The 20624-nt window shown below is 59.9% G+C and overlaps 4 protein-coding genes across 8 annotated transcripts; 3 read left to right on the forward strand and 1 right to left on the reverse strand.

The window, feature by feature from the left end:
• The first annotated feature begins 785 nt into the window (after positions 1-785).
• Positions 786-6785, forward strand: ACOT7 (acyl-CoA thioesterase 7). Of its 5 annotated transcripts, none has more exons than XM_071448979.1 (10): positions 786-926; positions 1589-1706; positions 2106-2262; positions 2769-2860; positions 2995-3109; positions 3551-3565; positions 4167-4253; positions 4966-5082; positions 5277-5461; positions 6177-6785. In XM_071448979.1, exons 1-10 carry the CDS (start codon positions 874-876, stop codon positions 6282-6284), a joined length of 1047 nt encoding a protein of 348 aa, XP_071305080.1. In that variant the 5' UTR covers positions 786-873; the 3' UTR covers positions 6285-6785. The 5 variants fall into 5 exon arrangements, with proteins under 5 accessions (XP_071305080.1, XP_071305081.1, XP_071305082.1 ...); XM_071448981.1 differs by lacking the exon at positions 786-926 and adding an exon at positions 1346-1498; XM_071448980.1 differs by lacking the exon at positions 3551-3565.
• A 674-nt stretch (positions 6786-7459) lies between these two features.
• Positions 7460-11138, forward strand: ICMT (isoprenylcysteine carboxyl methyltransferase). Its single transcript, XM_071449104.1, has 5 exons — positions 7460-7708; positions 7844-7932; positions 8013-8182; positions 8841-9058; positions 9769-11138. The coding sequence occupies exons 1-5, from the start codon at positions 7484-7486 to the stop codon at positions 9949-9951; spliced, it is 885 nt and encodes a 294-aa protein (XP_071305205.1). The 5' UTR covers positions 7460-7483; the 3' UTR covers positions 9952-11138.
• A 1136-nt stretch (positions 11139-12274) lies between these two features.
• RNF207 (ring finger protein 207) lies at positions 12275-17632 on the reverse strand. Its single transcript, XM_071449097.1, has 18 exons — positions 17355-17632; positions 16666-16856; positions 16424-16556; positions 16194-16338; positions 16029-16110; positions 15884-15959; positions 15674-15799; positions 15518-15564; positions 15319-15391; positions 15177-15245; positions 14985-15053; positions 14777-14898; positions 13559-13748; positions 13193-13378; positions 13059-13110; positions 12853-12970; positions 12704-12784; positions 12275-12631 (listed from the first exon to the last, which is right to left on the reverse strand). The coding sequence occupies exons 2-18, from the start codon at positions 16854-16856 to the stop codon at positions 12469-12471; spliced, it is 1923 nt and encodes a 640-aa protein (XP_071305198.1). The 5' UTR covers positions 17355-17632; the 3' UTR covers positions 12275-12468.
• A 422-nt stretch (positions 17633-18054) lies between these two features.
• Positions 18055-20575, forward strand: RPL22 (ribosomal protein L22). The gene is made up of 4 exons (XM_071449105.1): positions 18055-18204; positions 18592-18699; positions 19346-19470; positions 20359-20575. Exons 1-4 carry the CDS (start codon positions 18193-18195, stop codon positions 20501-20503), a joined length of 390 nt encoding a protein of 129 aa, XP_071305206.1. The 5' UTR covers positions 18055-18192; the 3' UTR covers positions 20504-20575.
• The last annotated feature ends 49 nt before the right edge of the window (positions 20576-20624 follow it).

Consider the following 20624-nt stretch of genomic DNA (forward strand, 5'->3'; position numbering starts at 1 on the left):
GCTTTGGTATCCACCCAGCCTTGCAGCGGTCCGGTCGCGGCCGCCACTGAAAAGTTGTTTTATGAATCGCTGGCGAGGCAGCGGGCGGCGTGGAAGGACGGGCGGGGAGACCCTCCGTCAGGACCGCGGACAGCGGAGGTGCTTCTAGATCAGCACCGAGGACAAGGCAAGGCCGCCCTGCCCGCCTCCTTCCCTGCCTGTCCCCCGCCCTCCCTGCCCGGCCCTGCCCCGCCGGCGGTTTATAAAGCCGGTAGCGGCATGGAGAGCGGGAGCGCCAGGTCCCCACCGGGCGCTGCGCGGCAGGCACCCTGGCTCCGGCCGCCCTTTTGCCTCCGTCGAGCTGTGCAAAGTGACAGCTCCGGTCCCTTACGGAGACTCGCCGCCGCGCTCGCGACAACGGGAGCCGAGAGCTCCCGGTCGGTGAGGCCGTGACTGCCGTGGCTCCCAGCACCCCGTGTCCCCCGGGCGCGACCTGAACCCCCTCCGGGCCGTGCGAGCTGTCACTGCCTGCTCGGGACCGTCGCCAGCAGCCGACCCAAAACCCCGGGGCGCCCACGGGAACTGTGTTACAACCGGGGAGAGCCGACGGCCCCGGGAACGCACCGGGAACGGTGCTGCCCGTGCCGACCCTAAGCCGCTGGCTCCCCACGAGTCCCCGAGCTGGCGGGGGGTCCCCAGTCGCGGTGGGCTCACACGAGTCCGCGGGCAGCCCCGGAGCCGCCCGGCTCCGCGCTCCGCCCCGCGCTCTGTCCGCCAATGGCGCGGCGCGGCCGGGGCGTGTCCGGGCGCGGCAGGGGCGTGTCCGGGCGCGGCGGGGCGGGGCCAAGCGCGGCCGTGCCGCAGCGCCGCTGCGGGCGGGGCGCCGGTGCCGCCATGTCGGAGCCGGGGGCCGCGGGCCCTAGCCCGGCCGCCATCCAGGTGTCCAGGTACGGCCCCGCCGCGCTCAGGGACCCGGACAGGGCTGGGCAGGGAGGCGGGCGTGCTGGGGGCCGCGGGCGGGTGCCGGTCTGCAACCGAGATGCTGCCCGCCCTGCTGCCGGCAGCGGCGGCGCCGCCCGCTTTAGTCATGCTGTCAGTGACACTGACCGCGGGCAGAGCGCAGCAGCGCCGCGCCCGTGCTCCGTGCTGCGGGGGCTGGCAGCGGGCAGCGCTGCCGCGGTTCTCCCGGGCGCGGCTCTCCCGCCTGTGTCTCCGCGGCTCCCGGGCGCGGCCGCGCTGAAGCAGCCGCTCCTGTCCGTGCCAGCGCGCAGCCGCTGCCTCGGTGCCCCCCGGGCCGTTATTCGCCGTTGTCAGGAAGCGCGGCTGCTGCCGGGAAGCCGCGTGGAGCAGCGGCACGGGCCCGGCTCGGTGTGCGCCGCACCGGGGCCCGGCGGGGTGGGGCCCTGGTGAGACGCGGGGTGCCCCGGCAGAGGCGCCCTGCTTCCTTCCGCTCCCAGCGGTTTCCATCGCCGCTCACAGGAAGCCGCATGCGAGCAGCGATGTCCCGGCAGCTCAGCCGGTGGGCGATATGCTGCCTCCGGGCAGCCGCACCGGGGCTGGGCTGGGGGCGCGGCAGGGGTTGTGAGCTCTCATGTGCCTCCTTCGGCAGGATTATGCGCCCAGACGATGCCAACATCGCCGGGAATGTCCACGGGGGAACCATCCTGAAGATGATCGAGGAGGCAGGAGCCATCATCAGCACCCGCCACTGCAATTCCCAGGCCGGGGTGAGTAGGTGCCGGTGTGTGCCAGCCTCTGGCACGGTGACCTTTCACTCCCTGCCGTATCTCACTGGGAGTGTTTCCTCCTGCATGCAAAGCACTGGTGTCTCTGGCTGCAGCCGGGTGCCGGTAGCTGGAAGCATTCTGCTGAAATTGTGGTTTACCAGCAGAAACATTATTACTCATTATTGCTGTTAATGTTTTAACTCCTGAGAAAGGCAAGTTGGGGCAACTCCAGTGGTGCTTACAGATGGGGAAGGAAGCACGGCCGGTGGCTGATAAAGGTGGCGGTTGCAGTATCCGAGCTGCACATGGCATGGCAGGTTTGGCTGGTGTCAGGAAGCTGCCAGCCGTGGTCCCATGGCGTGGCTGTGATCGCTATCTTGGCTGTCTCACCGTCCTCAGGAGCCCTGTGTGGCTGCACTGGCACGGGTGGAGCGGACGGATTTCCTGTCGCCGATGTGCATCGGCGAGGTGGCCAACGTCAGTGCCGAGATCACCTACACCTCCCGGCACTCTGTGGAGGTTCAGGTCAACGTCATGTCTGAGAACATTTTAACAGGTGGGTGGCTGCTGGTGGCTGTGTTCCAGAACACCAGGAATAACAGTGTTGAGCCAAGAGCTTTGCAGCGGTGACCCCATCCTCTGCTCCATCACTGGCAGCATTTGGCAGAGAGGAGATCTAGCGTGTTTATTGACAGAACTGGGAGTGGAGGGAGGGCTGGTGCTGGGGAGGGAGGCCAAGCAGGCTCTCTGGGATTTATGGCTAGTAGTGAAAAACAGCAAAATCTGTTCGTAGCTCTTCCTGCCTGATTTGCTGCCTGTGGCTGCCTTTGGCCTGAAAATGTCCCTTTTCCTGCTGTTGCTGTGACAACCAGTTCCGCTTGCTGGGACATCTTCCCAAAAGCACATTGTCACATCCGCTAAGAGCTAAAGCCTGGTAGGAGCCAGCAGGGCAAGGGACCACCGATGCCAGTGGCATTGCCAGTGTGTGCCCAACGCCAGACTGGTGGCAGGTACAGCACTGATGGCCTTGGCACCATCACCTGCTGCCCCCTTCTCCTCCAGGGGCAAAGAAGGTGACGAACAAGGCGACATTGTGGTATGTGCCACTGTCCCTGAAGAACGTGAATAAGGTCGTTGAAGTTCCCCCCATCCAGGTAGGACAGCTCACTTGGGTTCTCCCAAACTGGAACTTGTCTTCCCTGTGGAATGGTGCTAACCTGGCCCTGTTGGCACTCCCAGCTGTGCCAGTGGCTGTGCCAATCCCCTTCTTACCAGCTTTCTATTCCAGTATGCGAGAAAGGAGCAGGAGGATGAGGGGAAGAAGCGTTACGAGGAGCAAAAGCTGGATCGGCTGGAAACTAAGCAGAGAAATGGTGACGTGATCTTACCTGTCATCAACCCAGGTAACACAGGCAGTGTGTACCCAGTGCAAATTGCCCAGCAGTACTGGGAGACCAGACTGGTCCCCAGGGCATGCCCAGGGACCAGTAGGCGCAAGTGTGCATTCTGAAACACTACACCAGGGATGGGGATGGGATTTTGGGGCAGCAGTGTGTGAGTGGAGGGGGAGCTGAGTGGATACCTGTGGTACCCTGAAGGGGCTGGTGCATGAGATCCCCTCTCCAAAACCCTATTCCTGTATCACTCCTTGTGTGCTTGTGTGCAGCTAGAGCTGGTTTTGTTCAGCAAGAGGTAAATGCAAGTGGTAGGAAAAGGTGGCCTCTAGGCCTGGCTGTGGTTTTCAGGCAGAGGTGGAGAGGTGGCACATGAGGAATGTTGGGGAAGGTGATGGCGGATGAAAGTTGCTCAAATGCTTTTTTCTCCTCTGTCCTCCCTGCTCACAGACAGGCAGACAAAAGGTAAGGTTCAGTGGGCACTGCTCCATGGCTGGTCACCCTGAGTGGGACTGGGCTGCTTTTCCTTTCTTTGAGCTTAAACATTTCTCATCAGATAGAAAACACAGCCACTTCTGAGAGAGGATTTCCTCTGCTGGGAGTTTGAGGGTGTGACTTATGTTACCTGGAGGTTGTGGTGGGACAGAGGTCACCAGGATGTGCCAGGGCTGGGGGCATGGGGATGAAGATCTTCCCACCAAGGGGAAAACAGAGGCTCTATGCAGCAGGGTCTGGGAGGTTCAGCTGAGGGGGAAAGCAGACAGCACTGTGACCCAGTTCACTCCTGTTTGCTTTCATGCTGTTTGAAAGCTTGAAAAGAAAGAAATGAGCTGAGCTAGAATAAAGTGGATGGGTGGAGATTAGAGGGAGGCAGCAGCCCGTCAGGTGATGAACAGTCTATGCTCTTGGAACTTCTCCAGCCTGGTTTAACCTCTGCTTTCAACATGGTTCAGCTTTGCACAAGCCAGCCCTATCTTTTCTTCCTTTGGACAACTTAAGACAGGGGTGTATGGTGATGTATGGGTGCTAGCTGAGTAGCTCTCACCTTGCTTTGCTTTCCAACCAGAACCACACACCGTTGGGTACAGCCAGTCCAGCCTGATCCACCTGGTGGGCCCGTCAGACTGCACACTGCTGGGCTTTGTGCATGGAGGTGAGTGAGCACTGCCCTGCACAGCACCCGGGCTTCAGGTCCAGGTGGCTTTTCCTTGGAGCAAAGTGTGGTTGGAGAGTGACTTTGTTTTTGGTGGGCTCTGCCTCTGGAGGCACACAGGCCCCTTTGCATTGACTGTTAAGGTCAGAGTTGCTTTAGCTGAGACAAAAGTTTTATCTTTTTCTGTGCCCCAAAAGCTCATGTACTTGAACTGTAAATCCTACAGTTTTGTCATCGCCCGTGAGATTGCAAATCCTGGAGTACAAACACGCAGCGTGTGACTGCTATTACCTGAAGTAATTTCCTCTTGGTTGGCAGCGCCCATCACCTGGAGGGCTGGCACGTGTGGTGCAAGCCCTGGGAGAGGTGTGTTTGCTGAGAGCTGGGAAAACACATACCTAATCCTTAAACAAACAAAACGAACATGGTCAGAGCTGTTTCGAGGTTTGTGGGACTGATGTCACCTTGCAAAGGTCAACTTTGCTCAGAGAAATTTGGGAGAGACAGAGCTGACCTTAATCACAGGTCTGTGAGGATGTTGCCCTGGTTTTGACAGGAGCCCTTGTACTGGATTTTCCTGAAATTGGGACTTACTCTCTGGTTAAACTCCCCAGCATAGCTTTGGCCATGCTAAGGCCTTACTGACCTTTGTGTGGTTTTCCTGAAATCCCACTGACCTCCCTGAGACAGGACCCTCTGCTTGCCTTCACAGGTGTCACCATGAAGCTCATGGATGAGGTTGCTGGGATTGTGGCTGCCCGCCACTGCAAGACCAACATTGTCACTGCCTCGGTGGATGCCATCAACTTCCATGAGAAGATCAAAAAAGGTATCAAGGGTGGTGACAGGCACTGTGATCTGCTGTGTTGCCACACCCTGGCTCCCTCGGATGTGCTTTCAGGACATGCTGGCAGAGAAAATTAGACCCTGTTTGATTAATCCCGTGCTCTGCTTAAGACACAGCTTAAGCATAAAACATGCAGTACCCCTTGCTGCCTTGACTAGCCCCTCTCTGTTTCACAGGCTGTGTCATCACTGTCTCAGGACGTATGACATTCACAAGCAATAAGTCCATGGAAATAGAGGTCTTTGTGGATGCTGACCCGTTTGTGGACGAGCCTCGGGAGCGGTACCGTGCCGTCAGCGCCTTCTTCACCTACGTGTCCCTGAGCAAGGAGGGGAAGCCCCTGCCCGTCCCACAGCTGCTGGTAAGAGCTTTTCTCTCTGGATTGGACCCAGCAGGGCCAATCCTGCTCCTCCTGGGGCAGAGCCCAGCCCAAGAAATCCACTTCCCTTGAGTTACTCAGCAGAAAAAATATGAGCATGAACGAGACATCCCAGGACAGGCTTCAGGCGGTTTTGTTTTATTTTTGTTTTATTTTTGTTTTATTTTTGTTTTATTTTTGTTTTATTTTTGTTTTATTTTTGTTTTATTTTTGTTTTATTTTTGTTTTATTTTTGTTTTGAGTTTTTTGTTTGTTTTTGCTTTGGGATTTTGATTTTGTTTTGTTTTTGTTTTTTATTTATTTTGAAAATTGCCACTGTGGAGATTGTGGATTTTCTCCTTTCTCATTGCTGAGGACAGGCTGCATGCTTGCCCTACATCAGGGAACCCTGAGTGGCAACAGAGGCCCCCACATCCCTAATAGCTGCTCCCCATGGTGTCCCCATTCCAGCATCCTGCCTATATCATCTCCCCTAATCCTGGCAGGGCTTTGCTGACTCAGTGCTCCTGACTGGGGGTGTTGCTCAATATTTGATGTGTCACAGGTCTCCTGCTTAATGCAGGGCACGCTGGCTGTCATGCTGCATGTTTGACGGAGAGCAGCACCTCGCAGAAGTGTGAGGGGAGGCATGTTTCCCTCCCACACACACTTGCAGCACACTGACAATGCAGCTTTGCACTCTTTCTGTGACCCCCAGACCGAGACAGAGGACGAGAAGCGTCGCTTCGAGGAAGGGAAGGGCAGGTACCTGCAGACCAAAGCCAAGAGGCAGGCGCAGATGCAGCAGCAGGCTGCCCAGCAGTGACCTGTGTGGCACCAGTGCCCGCCAAGCATACAGGTTGTTCCCGTTCGTTTTGTGTCCGGCCCGCGCCAGCCCCGTGCCTCCGCCCGCCCCAGCCTGCTGCCGGCTCCACCGCTTTGCTGCTGATGGGCTCAGCACCTCAGACCTCGTGCTTCAGGTGGCTCAAGCTCCCTGAAAGCCCCCAGGAGTCTTCCCAGGCGCTCACCATCTGCCTCCAGAGCCGTTGTCACTGTTCGATCCCCTTTGGTGACGTTCCTGCCTGTGTCAGAGCCAGGCTGGAGGCGTGTGGTGGCTCGAGGGGCGCGTGAGGCCGCGAGTCTTTGTGCTGCTGTGTTTGACTCGCTGGTTTGTCCTACCATGCACACCAAAGCTTTCGTACGTGCTGTGCCGCGCTGGGGCCGCACTGAATGTCTGTGACATCTCTAGGTAGTTCTCTGTGCACATCTAAGTTATTTAAGGAATCCTGTGGCATAAATAAAATCTGTTTCATTGACTGGAATGAAAGGCTGACGCTTTTATTTCAAACAATTGTGCTTTTCCTCCCTCCCCCGGATCCGCCCGCGCTCCCCAAGTGGCGCCAGGCGCTCCCGGCCTTGTTTTTAAGGAAGTCTGGCTGTTTTGACGGGGCCCTCAGAGCAGTTCCTGCTGGAATGGGTTCCCGGTTTGGGATGTTAGAAAATAAACTACCTGACACGAGGTTCTAGTGAGGTGGGGCTGGTCTCTGCAGGCGTGCCTGCAGTGCGATGACAGCGGGTAATGGTTTTAGGCTGACAGAGTGGAAATTCAGAACGGGGATCAGCAAATGTCCCTGTTCGGGTGCTCAGGCAGCAGGAAGGGATGGAGTCAGTGTGGCTGGAGGTGTTCAGCGGCACCTGCACCTGCCGCTGGGTGATGGGGTTAGGGATTACAGCGGCGGTGCCGGGCGGGCGGTGGGACAGGATGATGGAAAAGGTCTCCAACCCCGACCGAACCCGAACCGGCTCCGTGAGCGAACCCGAACCATCTCCGTGCCCGAACCCGAACCAGCTCCGGGACTGAACCCGAACCGGCCCCGGCAGCCGCAGCCCGGGCACCTCCCACAGCACCGGCACCAACTCTCGCGAGAGCGGCGCCGCTCCGCTGCTGCCGCGGCTGCGCGGGGCGGGGCTCTCGCGAGAGCGGCGGGGCCGTTTCCCGGGCGACGCGGGCGGGGCGGGCCCGCCATGATGGCGGCGGCGGTGGCGCGGAGGGGGCGGCTGGGCCGGGAGGGCCGCGCCAGCCTCTGCTCCTTCCTGCTCGGCGCCTCGGTGGCGGCCCTGCCGCTGCTGCTCGGCTCGTCCCCCTCCCTGCTGGCCGCTCCCGGCCTGCGCGGCCGCCTGGCTCTCGCCCTGCACGTGGCGGGCGTGAACGCGGCGCTACTGCTCATCTACCCACGGCCGCTCTACAAGGTACGGGGGTGGCCCCGGCGGGCGGCGGCGTGAGGCGCGGCTGTGGAGGGTCCCGGTCCCAGGGTGCGCCGGTAGGGATACCCCGGGCCCGGGGAGCGGCGGCGGCAGCGCGTTCTCCCCTCCCTGTGCTTGCAGATCGCCGTCCGGGCCTGTTTCTTGGGCTTCGCCTTCGGTTGCGGGCTGCTGCTGAGCGCCGGCCGCTCCGCCTGGCGCCACTTCGGATGGTAAGGGCCGGGCCGGGCCGGGCAGCCGGGCGGGCACGGTGCCCCCGGCCCTACTGAACCTGCCCTCCCTCCCGCCGCAGGTATATGTGCTCCCTGTCCCTCTTTCACTACTCGGAGTATCTGGTGACAGCCATCAACAACCCGCGCAGCCTCTCGCTGGACTCATTCCTACTCAACCACAGCTTCGAGTACAACCTGGCTGCCCTGTCCTCCTGGGTGGAGTTCACGCTGGAGAAGCTCTTCTTCCCAGGTCGGCCACCCTGTCCCTGCCTGTCTCTGCCTAGCTGCACGTGGCTTGCCTGGGGTCCATCTATCTGGTAGCAAAGTGCAGGTGACCCTCAGCTTGCTGCCCCGTGACAACCCTGCAGCAGCTTTGCCAGAGTCATAATCCCTCAGTGCTCAAAGCCTCTTGGGTTGGATCTCGAGAGGGCAGGGGGGAGTCCCCCCTTCACTCTGACATGCCAGGCCAGGGGATCTTCAGCCCTTTCCTGCCTTGATGGTGCAAGAATGATGTGTCAGGTACAACAGGGCGTCGTCTTATGACAGGAATAAAATCAAGTCATCAAAATCTGTTGCTGGTTGCCCAGTCTGGGGCAAACTGGCTCTGCTCATCTGTTTATTCTTGGTAGAGGGAAACTGTTCCCCTTTGTTTTGTAGCAGCCTGAGCATGTCCTTGGCTGTGCTTTGTGTTGGCTTTGCTCAGCCTCCACAGCTGGCCCTCACCGACTAATCCATGCTAACACCAAGCAGGGGCTGCTGCTTTTATCTGTTTGGTGCAGGATGGCAGTGCATGGCTGTTGCTGTCACACATTTTGCTTTGAGATGGGGGGCAAAGCCCACTCACTGAGCAACCCCCTGCACCCCTGGAGACCTGTGCAAACCTGTTGTGCCCCTCCCTGTCCATGCAGAGCTGAAGCAGATCACCTGGCTGAGCACCGTGGGGCTGCTGATGGTGATCTTCGGGGACTGCCTGAGGAAGGCAGCCATGCTTACAGCAGGCTCCAACTTCAACCACATCGTTCAGAATGAGAAATCTGACACCCACACTTTGGTGACAAGTGGGGTGTACGGGTGGTTCCGGCACCCCTCCTACGTGGGATGGTTTTACTGGAGTATTGGAACACAGGTACTGTATCCAGAGTGCTCAGATTCTTTCCTGTGACATCCCCAGTCTTTGCTCTTAGTGCTGCCCATGCTGTGATGGGGTGCAGACAGCACCTGCTGCTGGGCCTGGATTCTGCTGCCTCCCACTGGCACACAGGAAATCTGGAATCCTTGAGCTCTGCGCCCCGGGGGATCTTTGGGAAGATCTTGTTCCCTTAATTTTCTCTGTGCAGTAAGGAGAGGTGGTGGAGCAGGGGTTTTTACTCACAACCCCCTTGGAGGCTCAAGGTGGGATTTGCTGCTGGTCTAAAGCTGGTATGCAGAGTTTTCTGTATCCCTGTGGTCAAAATGCCTCCTGTGAGTGGTCAGACTCAACCTGGCTCCTGCCAAACCCCAGTCCTGTGCTTGAGGGCAAGGAAACTCCCTGACTAGAGGGTCAGCTCAGGCTGTGGCCGAGCCTTATCTCAGTGCTGCTGTAGCTGTGTGCTCTTGTGGCTGGCTGGGTGCTGGCATTGGCTTGTGTTTGTCTGGAGAGAGTCCATAAGGGTGGCACGTGGAGCTTTTGAGAGCTGGGGCAGTGAAGCCAGCGCTGCCTTCATCATTCTGGGGAGAACCTAGTGCTTGTAAAGCTTCACAAGGAGTGTTGGGGTATTTTCTTTTTCTGTATCAGTGTTACTGGAGGGGGATGAGCTGTGTCCTCGAGGGGGTGCTCACCAGCAGCATCTGTTCCAGGTGTTGCTCTGCAATCCCATCTGCGTGGTGGGCTACGCGCTGGCGTCCTGGCGCTTCTTCAGGGAGCGGATCGAGGAGGAGGAGATCACACTCATTCACTTCTTTGGAGAAGAGTACCTGGAGTACAAAAGGAAGGTGCCATCGGGTCTCCCTTTTATTAAAGGAGTCAAATTGGAACTGTAACATGGGCACAAACCAGGCTGGCTGAGCAGACGCCCGGCTCCTGCTGCGCCCAGTGCCCGTGTGGCACCGGCATTGGGAGGTGCCTGTTGGTATTTCCTGGCCACCCAGGAGGAGCTGGTGGAGGGCTGCAGCTTTGGGCAGCCTGCTGGGTCATTCACAGATCAGAAGCTCGTTCCTCCTCCTTGAGATCAGTCCTTCGTTGCACATTCAGGGATCTTCCAGATAACTTAGCCTGTAGCGACCCTAAAGAGAATGAATCCTGCCTGCAGCAGCTGAATTGTCTTGGAATGCCTCTGGAACTGATTCTACCAGAAAACAGCACTGCCCTCCTGGCCCTGGGCGGGGAAGGTGCTAGGCAGCAGATTGTTCCTGTTGCATAATTCGATTTTAAAGCTTTCTGACCTCGTCAGCCCGGTGACACGACTTTAATCTGCTCAGGCCAAACTCCCTGAGCTGGCACTGGGGCGGCTGAGGGAGCAGCCTCCAGCTCTGCCCTCGAAGTGCCAGAGTGCAGCACAGCACCACTCACTTCTCTCTAGGCCTTGGGGTCTGCAGGGAGGGTTCTGCTGCTCCCCTCGTGCCGCTGGATCTGAGCACCTCTGGGCCCTCTCCTCGTCCCTTGGATGCTGCTGTGGGTGCAGTGTCACTGCTCCAGCCGCTGCCTCCTGCTGCCACCTCTGTTCCTTCTTCCTGCTTCCAAATCACGCTGCTTCCTATCCTGCCAGGCTGCCTCTGTCTTGCAGAGATCCCAGGATTTTGGGTTGTGAAAGAGCCACAGCTGCCAGGCTTGCTAAGGGCTTTAGTCCCTGAGGTCCTCCCCTGCTCTTTTGGGCAAAAGCTGTGATGTTAGGGCAAGTAGGAGATGCTTCTAAGAAAATCTCCAACCAGGAGAAGAGTTGGGCTAGCTAACGCTCTTTTATAGTAACCATTTGGAAATGGTTCCCACTGAGCTGTGTGGTATAACTTTGTTGTTATATACCAAAGAGGTTCACTGTTTTCTTGAGTTCTACATTATTCTTCCTTGCTGGAATGGAAATGAGTTGCTTGTCAGTTCATGCTTGGAGCTTGTGGTGTTCCATGGGGAAGGTGCTGCGGTACGGCTCAGGAAGGGGCACTTGGTGAGAATAGCTTGGGTTTGGGTTAAGGTTTTCTTTTTTTATATAAAAAAAAAAAAAAAAGAGAGAAAACATTGTCAGCTTCTGTCTGGTTATTTGAAGGTCTTTTGAGGTGCTGGTGGCATCATGGAAACTGGAATCCTTTATAATTCCTGGTGGGTTCTCAGAACATACCAGCACTGTGTTGAGGCACGATTGTGACTCAGTGACTTGTGGGGCTGTGCAGCCACAGGGATGAGGCTGACCCTAACCCTGACCTTCCGTTTCTCCTTGCTGAACTGATGCAGAGTCCATCCTCCACTGGGTTTGCTTGATCACAGAGCATCTGTCTGATGCCCTTGCTGCTGACTTGACCTTTGCTGAGTGGGGTTTTAGCTTGGGAGAAAAGAACAAAGGTGAAAACTCACCAGTTGGAGAGTGCTGATCTGTGCTGGCACTCAGAGGCTCCCACTTGGGCTGTTCTTGTCTCAGGGAAGCACTGGTTGAAGCCAGTGGTGCCTCGAGCAGGTTAATCTGTAAGCAATTTTTTTTATAGACAGTAATGTTCCTGCTGTGCCCTTGATCAAAGGAACTTTGGAACAAGTAATTGTCACTTGGGTTTGATGTGCTGTTTGACAACAGAAACAAAGCCTCATTCCCAGATTGTTCTTCAAAGTAAATGAAACCTTGATCCTAATTTTGCAAGTGCTGGTTCCAGCTGTGCAGGCTCTGTCCAAGCAGGATATGTTGGCACCGAAAGAAAGGGATAAGCTCCACCCTGAACAAAACTTTCCATGTCTCTTGAAGCTTTTGAGACCAACAGCTTCTCTTAACCTTTTCTTTTCTCAAATCTTGTGACCAGAAGCTCTGTGAGGAGACAGCAGCTTACCAGGTATGGGGAAGGCATGTGAAATTTTAGGGAAAAGCTGGAGTAAACTGTGAAACCCTCCCCTCTGTGCCACAGTCATTGGTGAGTTCTTAGTTCCCACATGTGCAGGGAACCTCTAGAGCAGCTGTTCCTGACACCTGGCCTGCGTTGGTGCATGGCTGCCCAGCACTTCACAGGATGCTCCATCACCTGGCCATGTACCCCTGCCCTCCACCAGGAGTTATTTTTCCCCATAATTTGCCAATGTTGTGGTCTTAGGAGCAGCTGGACACCTTGAGCCAGCAGATCCCTTTTGTCAGCACTGCAGAACCACGCAGAAATGGACAACTGCACCCTTTTATTTCACTCTGACACGCAAGGAAGAGCACAAGGAGAGTTTTTCAGAAGCAAGTCCACCTGAGGCCTTTGTATGTGCTGCAGACACGGCTGCCCAGGCTGTTTCCTGCCCTGGCTTGTGGCACTGGGCAAGAGGAGCTGGTCAGTCACCAGGGCATGGTTCTGCCCAGCAGCTCTGCCATGTGCCCAGCTCTGGGCTTATGGTGCCGGCTCTTTTGGGGTAGCAATCTCTGCTCCGCTCTTCTGCTGGCCCCTGCAGCAGTCTTTGTTTTTTGGGGAGGGGTCTCCAGGGGTGTCCTTGGATATGAATCCCTCCCCAGGGCTGGCTGAAGCCTCCTTGTTGCTGCCAGGTGAGGCATCCCTGGGGAAGGGAAGACACCTTGACAGGGTCACTGTCTGGGAAAGGGCATGGGAGGTGCTTGCTGTCACCTACCTTGGCACCGCTTCATTGTTGTCACAGATCTTGAGCAGCATCTGGGCCTGTTCCTCTCTGGGCTCCTGGGGCTCCTGCAGCCTGTGGTGGGATGGGTGTGAGCCATGAGCCATGTCCCCCCTGGCCCTGAACATCCCTGCACCCCTCACCTGGGCTCCAGCCGCTCCTTCACTTTGGCGATGGAGCGCACGTAGGGCGCGATCTGCTTGGTGATGGTGCTCAGGCAGCTGTTCTCCTGCCTCAGCTGCAGCAGGTCATGGAGCTGGGCTGGGGACAAGAGGAGTGAGCTGGGACACGGCCACCCCCGCAGTGAGGGCACAGGGGGCACGGGGAGGGAGCGTGGGGTCAGCAGTACCTTCATAGATCTCCTGCTCATTTGCTACCCGCTGGTAGGTCTCCTCCCAAACCTGGAAGGAAGAGAGGGAGCTGGGCAGAATGCGTTGGTACGGCACAGAGAGGCCCTGCTCTGCCAGGACGTGCCAGCTGTACCTCCTCAAAGACGCTGCGCATCATCTCCACGGCGGAGTAGTGAGCTGCGATCTGCACGTCCATCTGCAGCGACTTCTGCAGGATCTCGCTCATGATCTCTGACTTGATGAGTGAGTGGTGCTTGGTGAGGTCACGGTGCAGCTCCTGCACCTGGTCCTTCAGGCCCTGGATCTCCGTCTGCAGCATCTGCAGGAATCAGGGGGCACAGCCACGTGAGCAGCACCAACCTGGCCCGTCCTGTCCTGTCCCATCCTGCTCCTTACCCAGCCCACAATCCTGTCCTGTCCCATCCTGCTCCCAGCCATGCTCCCTACCCAGCCCACAATCCTGTCCTGTCCCATCCTGCTCCCCAGCCATGCTCCCTACCCGGTAGGTGTTCTCGTAGTTGCGGCAGTGCTCAGCAAAGGGGGTCTCACGCCCCTCAGCCAGCAGCACCTTGGTGCTGATGTACCGGTGCATCGTTGGCTTCTTCACCATGGGGCCGGTGGACATTTTGTCACTGCTGGGGGGGCAGCTGGGCACCATGAGGGTCTTGGAGCATTGGCCACCGGGGAGCCTGCATGGAGAGGTGACAGTGACGTGCTGCAGGTGAGCAGCAGTGGGGGTGAGGTGCAAGGGACCATGCTGCCAGCTCAGTCCCACCACCCCTTGACTCCGGTGGGACGCACCAGTCCCCCATGTCCCTTCCCTCACCCCAGCACAGAGGTTCCTTATATTGCCCCAAAAATCACATTTCTGTGGGCTGCTCTCTGGATTCCTGCAGTTTTGGAGCCAGCTCTGGCAGTGAGAAGCCAGGAGCTGAGCCCAGCACCCTCCAGTTTCTAAAGGGTGGGATACAGCTCGCTCTCTCACCGCTGGTATCTCCTGGCCCCTTGGCAGGCACTACTGCCCCAGTGTTTCCCCCCATCCCATGGTCTCCCCATACTAACCACCACCAGCATTGGTCCTACCGTGCAGTGCCGTGCTCCCCCTGCCCGTGCTGGGGCCAGCAGCCCCCAGGAGCTCAGCCACCCTGCAGTGCCAAGCCTGGCTGGGGGCAAGGAGCAGTCTCCATGGGGCGGCAGTGCCCGTTTGTCCTCTCTTTCTGGGAGGGCCTGGCAGGGCCGGTGCTGCCGTGACATCAACAGGCCTAAATATATCCCTGGTGAAGAATGGCCGAGCACTTCTCTGAAATTCTGATAAAAATAGTGGCGGGCAAAGAGGCTGCGGCACCATGGGCATGTGGGCGAGCAGGAGCTGGCCCAGGTGGAGCACCCATGGAGAGGGGGCAGAGCCTTACAGGGAGTGTGGCAGGGGCCGGGCTGGGGAACAGAGTGAGGCTTAACCAGGCCCCCAGCTGCCAGCCCCGCTGCTGCCCGCTCCTCTGCCACCCACCCCACTTCCCAGAAGTGTCACTTGAAGCCTGTTGTTCATCAGTGCAGCTGTGCCTGTGCTGTCCTGGTACCCCTGCTGAGGTGACAGGCTCAAGGGCAGCAGCAGCAGGGGCAAGGTTGGCATGGTGAGATGCTGAGGGGACTGTGCAGTGTGGCATGTGGCAGGGGACACAGTAGCACATGTGCCTTGGGTGAAATCCTAGCACCTCACATGTTTGTGCCAGTGATGCCAGGTCCGATTCCACCAGCGCTGCCCACCACGGAGCGGCGGGGGCTGAGCATCAGGAGGGGCTCCAGGCAGCGGGCAAACTCTGCCCGGTACTCGCTGTTGATCTGGGGGGCAAGAGAGGAGAGCACAGCTGGGCTGGGGCAGAGCTGGCAGCTGGCACTGCCCGCAGGCACTGCAGGCAGGGCTCTACCTTGCTGGTCTGGGCCGGCCGCAGGCGGTGTGGCAGCTTGACAATCCTCTGCAGCCTCTCCATCAGTTGCTGAAAGGCAGCAATGAAGCATGGGGTGCTCAGCACTTTGCCCATGAGCTCAGCAGTGCCACAGGATGCACTTTTCCCATGAGCTCAGCAGTGCCACACCCCTGCAGTGCTGGCTACACTCACATAGCCCAGGTCCAGGAATTCAGCTTTGTTGGCAGAGCTCAGGAAGGCCGAGCAGGTCACCAGGTGGACCTGTGTGTGTGGAAGGGGTCTGTCACTGCCTGGCTTTGGTGTCAGGATGTCCCTGCCTGCTGTGAGGCCCTACCTGCAGAGTGGGCAGCAGGGAGGCAAGGTGGGCGAGCTGCTCCTTGAATGCCTTCTCCTTTTCCTCGTGCTGGCTGCAGTAGAGCAGGGCATGGCACAGCCTTTGCCAGACCTCAGGGAGCCATCCAGCCCCAGGGATCCCAAACCACCTTGGGAAGGGGGAACAGCCCTCGGACAGGGCTCAGCCCACGGTCCCTCACCTCTGCACGGCTTTCAGGAGCGTCTTTTTCCTCTCGGAGAGCTGCTCCTGCAAATGGCACAGCCACCCTGTGTTCTGCAGCCCCCCCAGTCCCTTCCCACTGCCCTGGCTCTGTCCTGCAGGCACAGGGCTCGATGTGCAGGTGACAGCCTCACACCTGCATGCGGCTGAAGAGGGAATTGATGGCCGCCTCCTCCTCGCTGGCACTGTTACGAACCTCCTCGATCATGGCCTTGAGCAGGACAATGGCCTCACGCGTGGAGGTCTGCAGCTCCTTCACAGCCTGCCCAGGGTGGCAGGGTGGCTGCAGTGCAGGGGACAGCACTGCACCCCCTCGTCACCCCCACGCCCCCCCGGCCCTGCCCACCATCACTGCCTGGTCCAGGCGCTGGCAGCCCTGCATGTACGCCGTCTCAATGTCGATGCAGTGTGCCCGGCTCTCCCTGCAGGCACAGACATCAAGGAAAGCACAGGATGGAGCACACAGCAAGCCTGGGGCTGGGAATACTCACCCCTGCATGTCCCTGAAGCAGTTGATGCAGAGCATGGACTTCTTCTCGGTGGAGAACATGATGTAGGGCTCCTCGTGCAGTGCTGCAGGGGACAGGAACGTGGCATTGCCTGGCATGGCTCAGTGCAGCATAGCATGGCATGGGGCAGCCTGGCATGGCACTCACGGCACTTCTTGTGGATGTCCTTGGTGCGCTTGGAGAGGGAGACGATCTCGTGGCGGGTGAACATCCTGGCACGGTGGGTCTCCTCACGGCATGGGGCACAGAGGGGCTGCCCACAGGTGTTGCAGAAGTACATGGTGTCCAGCTCCTGTGTGAGGGGATGGAGCTGGTGGCAGGCATGGTCCTGGCAGATGTCCCCTACCCACGCTGCCAGTGCAGCCCGCTGCCCTCACCGCCTTGGTGCAGCAGCGGTCGCAGTTGGCACACTGCACGTTCTCCTCGCTGTCGGCCGAGCTGTCCACCAGGAACTGCAGCAGCCGGTCCACGGGGGGCAGCCCCGTGCCTCCCCTCACCACCGAGGGGTGCCTGCGTGGGGACAAGCATGGGGACACCCACGGGGGCAGCAGGGCAGCTCCGGGGATGCAGGGAGCAGGGCTGTGCCCCAATCCTGGCGTGCCCCCGGGCCGTCCCTTACCCGCAGAGTGGGCAACGCAGGCGGCCGTCGCTGGCACGGCCTCGCAGGCAGCTGGCACAGAAGTTGTGGTAGCAGTCGAGCAGGCAGGGGTGCTGGTAGGGCTCGTGGCAGAGCAGGCACACCAGCGGGTGGCAGTTGGCCTTCTCCAGCTCCGAGCAGCTCCCCAGTGGGGAGAAAATGCCACCCGCCATCTGTGGGGTTGAGAGCCAAGCCCTATGCCCAGGGACCCCACGTGGCACCTGTTTCTGAGAGCACTGTGGCTGCCACAGAAAGGACAAATCCTGTCCCTGGGCCCGTGAGCTGCTGACTATTTTTAGGTTATGAGCTGCGTGGCACGAGGCTGCCTGCAGTGCACCCCTTCCCCTGGTATCACAGGCTGGGGGCTGCAGCACTGGGTCAGATGGTCCCCACAGCAAAGTGTCCCCATGGTGTGTGTCCCCCAAAGCAGGAGCATCCCCTGGGATGGGCTGTCCCCTCCAAAGGAACATCCCCTGCAGCAGAGCATCCCCCTGGACAGGGGTGGGGGTTCCTCCAGGACAGGGTGTCCCCCCAGAGGAAGCATTCCCTAGAATGGGGTATTCCCTGCCCAGGGATGTGCCCTACGATGGCAGCCTGGCAGTGAAGGCAGCCAGGTGCCCCACATCCCCCATTCTGGGCACAGGTGTGTCCTGGCCAGGTGAAGGCTTTACCTCTCCCTGTGTGTAAGTCGGGGGATCCGAGCCGAGCTGTGCTGCTGCTCACCGTGTGCCGGCAGGAATGAGAGCAGTGCTGCGGCGGCAGGGCCCGGCTGTGACGCGGGGCCCCCTGGCACTGCCGCTCGGCACGGCCCAAAAATAGCCCCGTGCGCTCCTCGGGGCCCTGCGGCGGGGACGGACACGGCACTGCAGAGCCACCCGGGCTGCGGGGACACGGGCACCTGCACGGCCTGCTGCCAGCCCGCAGGATGTGCGGGGTCACCCCGTGTGCAGTGATGTGCCGGGGAGTCACCCGGTGTGCAGTGGGGTGCCCCGGTGTGCGGGATCACTCCATGGGCTGTGAGGCTCCCGCTGTGCAGGGTAACACTGCGAAGTGACGAGCCGCAGAGTGCGGGGGTCACTCCATGCACAGTGAGGCTCCCGGGGTGCGGGGGTCACTCCAGGATGCGGGGGGGGGTCTCTCCGTGCCCGGTGATGCTCCCGGGGGACGGGGGTCACTCCGGGGTGCGGGGGTCACTCCGTGCCCGGTGGTCACCCCGTGCCCGGTGATGCTCCGGTGCTCCCGCCCCGCACGTGCCGCTCTCCGCGCTCCGGAGGCTCCGCCCCCGCTCCCGGCCGCCCGCGCCCCACCGACCACGCCCTCGATAGCCCCGCCCACAGCCCGGCCCCCGTGCTCGCCCCGCCCTTCCAGGCATCACTGTCCGCTCGCAGGCTCCCTGTGCGGCCGGGACCGGAAGCGATCGACGCCATCGGCGCTCGGTTGAGACGGCCGGAGTGCGGTTGTGCGCAGGCGCGCGGGGCGCGCTCCCTTTCTGCCTCGCGCGGAGCCGCCATGGCGCCCGCGGTGAGTGAGCGCGGGACCGGCACCGGCCAGCGCCGCCCCGAGCCTGCCCCCGCTGCCACCGGGACACCCCCCGCTCCGCCCCGAGCCCCCGACATCCCCGCAGCCTGCCCCAGCCTCGCCGCCTGCCCCCGCCCGCTGTTTTCCGCGTGGGCCCAGGCCCGGCCCGCGCCTTCCCGCGGCCCCACGCGACGCCCGCCGCCCATCCGGACCGTGAGGGCGGGCAGCGGGCGAGCCCCATTCCCACCGCGCTGTTCCCGATCTCAATCCAGGCCTGGGCCTTTCTCCTCGCCGCCGGCCCGGAGCTCGGCCCGGCCCCTCCCCGCCGTCCCTCAGGGCGCTCCCCCTCCCTTTCCCTCTCGCTCACCCTCGCTCTCTCTCCCCCTACAGCAGAAGAAGCCTGCGGCGAAAGGTGGTAAGAAAAAGAAGCAGGTTCTGAAGTTCACGCTGGACTGCACGCACCCCGTCGAGGATGGCATCATGGACGCCGCCAACTTTGTGAGTTCGGGGCCTCCTCGGGAGCCGTGATGGCTCCGCCGCCCTCGGGGGCCTTCCCGGGGTGATGCTCTGCTCCCAGCGGCCCCAAACATCCCTGGCCATCCCTCGGCTCTGCCCTGCTCCCTTGAGGCCATCCCATGGGCAGAGCAACAGGGAGCGCTGGGGCTGGGGATGAGGTTGGGTTTGGGGCACTTTGTAGTTAAAGCACAAGCGTTGTCCCTGTCCATGGGCAGTTTGCTTGTTTGTCCTGCTGGGTAAGTTTGTGTTATAGCAGGGATGTAGCGAGGCCAGGGATGCTGCAGTTTGGGCTTATGAACCTATGCCTGTCCACACTGCACTCCAGCAGGGGCTTTGGCGAGCCTGGGGCTAGGGGGAGCTCAGAGGAGCCTGACCCCACTGTCCTGGCTGTCCCTCCCCTTGGAGGGCAGGAACATCCCCACCACGCCAGGGCAATATGTTCAGGCCTGAGCACCTCACCCAGGTGTGGTTTTGATGGGCTGGATTAGCCTGGCCTGAAGAAGGGGCTCTCCTGAGCTGTGGGGACACTGGTGTCTGTTCCCCAGCTCCAGAGCAGCAGGCACAGCCTGCCTTGGGGCTGTGTCTGTCTGGGGTTGTGGCCCCAGCTCACAGCCGTGTTCTCCTGCAGGAGCAGTTCCTGCAGGAACGGATCAAGGTGAACGGCAAAGCGGGAAACCTGGGCGGGGGCGTGGTGACCATCGAGAGGAGCAAGAGCAAGATCACGGTCACGTCAGAGGTGCCCTTCTCCAAGAGGTGAGCTGGGGCAGGACAGTCCTGCTGGGCCTTTGGTCAGTGTGGCCACAGATGGCCCTTGGCAGAGGGTGCCCAGTTTGCACTGAGAGCCTGTGGCAGGAGGGGCTGCCTGGGAAGAGATGTCCCAGTGCTGGAATTTGTGCTGCCTGGCACTCGCTGAGTGGCTGCTCTTCCCAGATCTATGAGAGAGGAATGTGTTCAATATTCCAGCTGAGAAGGCTGCTGGGCTGGGCCATGAGGGGCCTGCAGCCAGAAGGGGCTGAGGGGACAGTTTAGGGGTATCTGCAGACAAGGTCTCTTAGGTTGTTCCCCTCATCTCGTGGGGTTTTGGTCCTCCTTGGGCTGACATCAGCAAAGTGTGGTTGTGCTGGGGTGTGCCACATTGTTCCCCTCGTCCTGTGGTGCTCTGGCCCTCTGCCTGCTTCTCCTGGCTGCCTGTCCTTGGGCTGGCACCAGCACACCGGGGTTGTGCCACGGCAGAGGTGGCTCAGGAGCCAGCTGGGAAAAGCAGAGCTGTGTGGGTGGTGGGCGTGCCCTGCCCTGCGAGCGCCTGCCTTTCTCCCAACGCTGTTGCTCCACGTTGCTGCCACACCTGGCACATCCCAGCAGCGGGTATCCACCATCCCAGGGGAGATTCCCTCTGGGGTGGGTGCAGAGCGCTGGGGTCACAGCCTTGTGGGGCAAGAACGATCTCCCAGGGTCTGTGTCATGGCATTGTGGTATGATTCCCTGGTTGCAGTGTTTCCTGGAAGGAGCTTTGGTAGGAGGTGGCCACTGGGATGTGTTGGTCCTGTTGGAGGTGGGAATAAAGATTTATTAGCCAAAATGGCACCTGGGGCGGTGGCAGGGAGCAGAGGGGCACCGCTGTCAGCCATGCCTCTCCCACAGGTACCTCAAGTACCTGACCAAGAAGTACCTGAAGAAGAACAACCTGCGGGACTGGCTGCGCGTGGTGGCCAACAGCAAGGAGAGCTATGAGCTACGCTACTTCCAGATCAACCAGGATGAGGAGGAGGAGGAAGAAGAGGATTGAGCCCCGCCGCCGCTGACGGCCATTTTGTACAGTTTCACTTTTCTGCAATAAACAGCAGCAGAGTTGTTCATAGCCCGCGCTCGGTGGCGGCTGCGGATCCGGGGGTCATTTTGGGGGGATT

Source organism: Agelaius tricolor, unplaced genomic scaffold (assembly GCF_023055355.1).
Source record: "Agelaius tricolor isolate 1412-34295 unplaced genomic scaffold, bAgeTri1.0.p SCAF_28, whole genome shotgun sequence".
NCBI lineage: Eukaryota > Metazoa > Chordata > Aves > Passeriformes > Icteridae > Agelaius > Agelaius tricolor.

Coding starts and splice junctions, on each gene's coding strand:
- ACOT7 (XM_071448978.1), top strand. CDS start 1,467: ATGCGAGCAGCGATGTCCCGGCAGCTCAGCCGGTGGGCGATATGCTGC. Junction 1,707..2,105: donor ACTGCAATTCCCAGGCCGGG/GTGAGTAGGTGC, acceptor CACCGTCCTCAG/GAGCCCTGTGTGGCTGCACT. Junction 3,110..4,166: donor CTTACCTGTCATCAACCCAG/GTAACACAGGCA, acceptor CTTTCCAACCAG/AACCACACACCGTTGGGTAC.
- ICMT (XM_071449104.1), top strand. CDS start 7,484: ATGATGGCGGCGGCGGTGGCGCGGAGGGGGCGGCTGGGCCGGGAGGGC. Junction 8,183..8,840: donor GGAGAAGCTCTTCTTCCCAG/GTCGGCCACCCT, acceptor CTGTCCATGCAG/AGCTGAAGCAGATCACCTGG. Junction 9,059..9,768: donor ACTGGAGTATTGGAACACAG/GTACTGTATCCA, acceptor CATCTGTTCCAG/GTGTTGCTCTGCAATCCCAT.
- RNF207 (XM_071449097.1), bottom strand. CDS start 16,856: ATGGCGGGTGGCATTTTCTCCCCACTGGGGAGCTGCTCGGAGCTGGAG. Junction 14,899..14,984: donor GGCCGGCCCAGACCAGCAAG/GTAGAGCCCTGC, acceptor CTTGCCCCCCAG/ATCAACAGCGAGTACCGGGC. Junction 12,785..12,852: donor AAGGAGCGGCTGGAGCCCAG/GTGAGGGGTGCA, acceptor ATCCCACCACAG/GCTGCAGGAGCCCCAGGAGC.
- RPL22 (XM_071449105.1), top strand. Junction 18,700..19,345: donor TCATGGACGCCGCCAACTTT/GTGAGTTCGGGG, acceptor GTTCTCCTGCAG/GAGCAGTTCCTGCAGGAACG. Junction 19,471..20,358: donor GAGGTGCCCTTCTCCAAGAG/GTGAGCTGGGGC, acceptor CCTCTCCCACAG/GTACCTCAAGTACCTGACCA.